We start from the raw sequence: 4,694 nt of genomic DNA, 5'->3' as shown, positions 1-4,694 counted from the left end.
GCTGAAGACTCTAGAGGAGGATGAAGGCCATGAAGGACACTGGGAATGGTGGGACCCCTCAGGAGAAGCCGAGCGAGGGCTGTCTCCCCAGCACCCACCTGCTGGGTGCGCATCTCGCCCCTGGTGTACACGATGCTGGCCTCCCCGCAGCCGTACCGCAGCAAGTTCTCCCGCAAGTCGCAACGAGGCTCTTCAAAGCTCTGCCAAGGGGGCAAGAACAACATTACAACCACGGAAAGCAGCAAATCCTCCGCGCAAGTGGGAAAGGGACTTGTCAGGAAGCAGGGTCCTCTGCTGAGACCTTCAGCGAGCCTTTGGGAGCAGGAGCGGGGCAGAGAGATGGGGGCGAGTCTCGCACAGAAGAGCCAATGTCCCCCAGCACCAGGGAAATGCGACCACCAGCGAGTCCCTGGGTTGTCTGCGATGAGACTCTCCCTCCACCCCTTACTCTTTCAGATCTGGCACACTGGCATTTTCTGATAAACCTCTGTATTCCTGCAAGTTTGCCCCAGACTCCCCCTCCTCCCCATTTGTCTGCACCAAAGGAAACCCAGGTTTCGGCGCTTCCCGCTCAGACCAGCTCTTTGCAGAGAGAAGCTGGAGCCAGAAGCTGACTCTGCTCTTGGGTCCTTCTCCCAGCTTTCACCATGGGTGGTGGGATGCCTCCGTCAGCAGGGTGGGAAGGGGAGCCCCGGGCTCCCCTGCAAGGTCTCACCTCATCGGTGCAGAAGGAGCAGTCCTTATCCACTCGGATGCATTCAGTGCAGCTCTTCGCCCGGGACAGCACGCAGCGGTTATCTACCGGGAAAGATCAGGGCATCAGGAGGAATGGAGAAAACTGAGGCAGCCATGGGAGGGCATGAGAAAGGCTGATCCCGTTCCTGGGGGAGTCAGTGGAGGTTTTGCCTGGGTGGTTAGTGGGTAGCGGGGTAGCAAGAGAGGGGCCCCAAATGCTGGAGAGATAGAAAACAGGAGGAAAGGCACAGGACAGATCTCCTAGGGACTTATCCACATGAGGACCAGCGTTTCTGGAGCCCAGGAGGCGTGCGCACAGTCCCCGCAGGGCCAAGCAGAGACCGCAGACAGACACACCAGGGCTGCACTCACTTTTGCTCCTTTGGCAGAGGCCGGTGGCACAGAGCAGGGACAGGAGGAGCAGCCCGGCACACGCCCGTGGCAGCACATCCATCCTCTTCCTCCTGAAACACACGGATCGCTACATCATGGGGAGCCGAGAGGTGGAAACGGTCCCGGCGGCAATGGGGGCAGCTCCCGCAGAGCCCCTGCCCAGCCCGTGGGGTGGGACAGTCCCTGCCCGCCGGGGGACACTGATGCCTCTGGAAGCAACCTCTGATCTCAGCAGGGCAGGGCACAAAAGCAAAACCAAGAGCAGCTCAGGCATGTGCGAAAGGCTCAAAGTCCCCGGCAATGCCAGGGAAGGGCAACTGCCAGCCACAGCACCCCTGCGCCCTGGAGTCGGGGGTGCCCAGCTTGGCGGGTCCCCCGGGGCGGCGGGGTCGGTGCAAGCAGCCGGAGCCCAGGCTGCTCCCGGCCGGAGCCCAGCACCGTCCGCATGTGTGAGCACCGACCAGGTCAAGACCTTGCTTTTCCTGGTGGGTTAAGGAAAAAAGAGAGGAAGAAAACAAAGCAACTGTCTATATCTCTCCCCAAAAGCAAAACAGACGCCTCCCTTTGGCTATTTCCTATCACACTAAGAGTTTCCAGGATGGTCGAACCAACAACAAATAGAGGGTGAGGCCTTGGGAAATGCCAGACTTGGAGCTTGGGAGCTGTTGAATGAATCCGTGGTCTTGAGAGCCTGGCAGCTCCCCTCTGTCCTGTCCAGGGCAGCAGGACCCCCTGCGTGGATCCAGAGGCCAAATCCTAAACAGAGTGAACCATTGTCCCTGCACCCACACATATCTGAGAAAACTCAGTGCCCTCCAGAAGCCAGCATTTGGACACGGTAAACAAAAGAGACAAAGCTGGAACTCGAGCTCTGCGGCTGCTGTGCTGGAGGGTGGCTCTGGCTCCAGCACCCCAGCAGGGCAAGTGAGAGCAGTCGAGGCAAAAAAATCTAGTGTAAAGACATCTTTAAAGCATCTCCTTTCTGGAAGATGCAAGTGTGAAATACAAGATGCAAATGAATTGTCTTATAGCTTCTTGCTCTGTAAGGCCTGACTCTAAAATAAACGAAGACAATGTGAAAACCACTTAAAACAGGGAAGGAAAACGGGAACAACTGTTGTGTGCAATGAAGATGCCTGAGCTCCCAGGGGACATCCAGCACACAGACCGGTCACTTGGTGACTTAGCTACGAACAGCCTGACCTGGGGCCCAGGGAAAACCCTGGAAAGACCCGCTCTAGTCTCAACAGCATTGGATCACACTGGATCCTGCATCGGCCCTAAAGCCAATGGAAATACATAAAGCTGAGCACTTCCAGAAATCATTGCAGCAGAGGGCCCGAACCAACATAGCATTGACCCCAGGAGACGTCTCCCTCAGTGTTTGCACTTTGTTCTCCACCACGGTCTGGATACACAGGTAACACACCACAAGACGCTGGCATCCCATTTACCTTGTCAGCTGTGCTCAGAGGGGTTTATCACACAGTAATTAATCCCCCATAGCTGAAAGGCGAGAAGTATGGAAACCCCAGGGCAGCATCCCTGGGGGGGACACCCAGGGAAGCTTTGCTGTTTGGCAGGACCTGGTAGCCAATATACTGTTTTTCTTACAAGTAAAAGGTACCAAGGAAATACAAGGAAATCCCTGTATTTTCCTCCCATGGCCCCTGAGCACAGCTCCCTGCCACACTGACCGTCCCCAGCTTAGGCTCTTCACAGGTTTGGCTTCAGGCAGTCCCCCCAGCCAAGCCCCAGCACTGGCTCTGAGGCCGGCAGTTGTCCTCGTCCCTGGACATGTCTGTGACCTCCTTCAGCAAAAGTCCTCGCGCTACCACTTGCTGGCAACATCTTGTCCCTCGCCACTGAGACAGATGGGTTTTAGAGCCAGGAAAATCCCTTTTTCCCTTGCTCCACCCCAGCGAGCCATGCCAGCCACTGCGACCGGCGCTACAGAGACGTGGGGAGATGCCAATTACAGGTGAGATGAAAGGGTAGGGAAGTCCTTTGAGCCCATCAAGGGAAAACACAGTGAAAACATCCCCCGAGCACTTGGCAAATCCCATCTCCCATCACGGCAAAGACCACAGGGAAAGGACTGAGTACAGGGGACCGGATTATTCAGCTCACACACCCATGTTCCAAAGTAGCCTCAAAGCACAGACCTAATTCATCCTCCTTTAATCACAAGTCAAGAAAGAGTCACCAAGAGATGGATGGACACACCCTGGGCCTTGGACACATAAACTGCTGTCATGTCTTTTGAAGTGCTGACATAAAAGGCCATAAAACTCAGCTCGATATTAACGTCCTGTTGCCCTGTGAGCCGCCAACCTGCAAGGATTTAGCTGGGCAGTTGCCAGCGGGCAGGGCATTGGTGGCACAGAGCATCGCCGCTGCCACTCACAGCTGTTGGCTGCAGGAACGCAGCCCGTCATATTTGCACAAAAATATGTGAGCGGCCATCCCTTGACTTCAAAAGTGTCTTCTGGAAGGAAAAACGCCACTTTCACTTTGGAAAAGCTGCAGGGGTTTGTTTGGATTTTCATGATGACAACAACAAAAAGCAGCTGTTCAGTTGTGCAAAACCAAGCAATGAAGAGGAGCAGCTCCTGGCTGCACATAAACATCCTACCCCATCCCAGACCACCGCTCCAGCATTTTCTCCTGGTCTCCTCCCTCTCCCCCAGCCTTTACCTGCACCTCGGCACAGCTGACAAACCTGCTCCAGAAAGACGCCGGGAACCCCTGAGCTTGGAGAAGCCTGGGCTGGGTACCTCATCCCCAAAAAACAGGGGATGCTCCAAAGAAACCACTGAAGCGAGGAGACGGCAGACAGGGTTGGAGCAGCAGAGCTTCATCACCCTTTCCTGTCCTGTCCTGTCCCCATCCCATCCGTGCCTCATCAGCTCCGTGCTGGGAAGGACAAGGCTGAAGCCGGGCATCGCCCCAGGGTGGATGGGGGAGAGGGACCAAGGACAGGTTACGATGAGCCACGACCCCATGCTGGGAGCCTGGTCCCAGCTGCCATGCAGGGGACAGCCGGCAGGTCGGGGACATGGGAGTGGGAAAGCGAGGGAGATGCTCGAGCTCCCTGGCACAGCCTTTCCTCCCTCCAGTGGGCAGTGCCCTTTTTGTGGCTGCTGACGCCCCATGCTGCCGAGGGGTGCACTGGGGCTGTGTAGGGGACTGACGCCCTGGTAGATGGGAAGCATCTGGAGGAGCATCTACTTGCCCATGTGTGCTGGGGACCGCCATACTTGCAGCGTGCCGGGGCAGGCAGGCGTTGCTGGTCACCATGACCAGCCTCAGCGCGGCGCTGGGGGTCCCGAGGGAGAGCTAAAGTGATGGAGGCAAAGCAGAAAGGCAGCCGGGTGCCTCCCCCAGGGACCCCGGTCCCGATCCCCCCTGGGCAGTGCAGTGACAGCCGCGGCAGCTTGTGCAGGCTCAGTTCTCCTCCCAGGGCAGGGCTGCAGGTGCATGGATCAGGGCCACAACTCACCCTGTCTCCCTCCCCAGGCTACTCCCTCCCCGGCACACGCAGCAGCGCAGAGCTCCCGGGGGCC

At 57.3% G+C, this 4,694-nt stretch overlaps 1 protein-coding gene across 1 annotated transcript in view; it reads right to left on the bottom strand.

Moving 5' to 3' along the window:
* ITGB4 (integrin, beta 4) overlaps positions 1–4,467 on the bottom strand; it is a gene marked incomplete at its 5' end in the record, with an annotated part of 26,175 nt that extends 21,708 nt beyond the window's left edge. The window contains 3 exon segments of the mRNA XM_009584354.1: positions 99–200; positions 716–798; positions 4,389–4,467. Of these exon segments, the coding sequence (XP_009582649.1) occupies positions 99–200; positions 716–798; positions 4,389–4,467 (264 nt within the window).
* Between the last annotated feature and the right edge of the window lie 227 nt (positions 4,468–4,694).

This window comes from Fulmarus glacialis, unplaced genomic scaffold, assembly GCF_000690835.1.
Source record: "Fulmarus glacialis isolate BGI_N327 unplaced genomic scaffold, ASM69083v1 scaffold36648, whole genome shotgun sequence".
Taxonomy (NCBI): domain Eukaryota; kingdom Metazoa; phylum Chordata; class Aves; order Procellariiformes; family Procellariidae; genus Fulmarus; species Fulmarus glacialis.
Note: the sequence above shows the minus strand (reverse complement) of the source record. Positions and strands in the feature narration are given on the sequence as shown.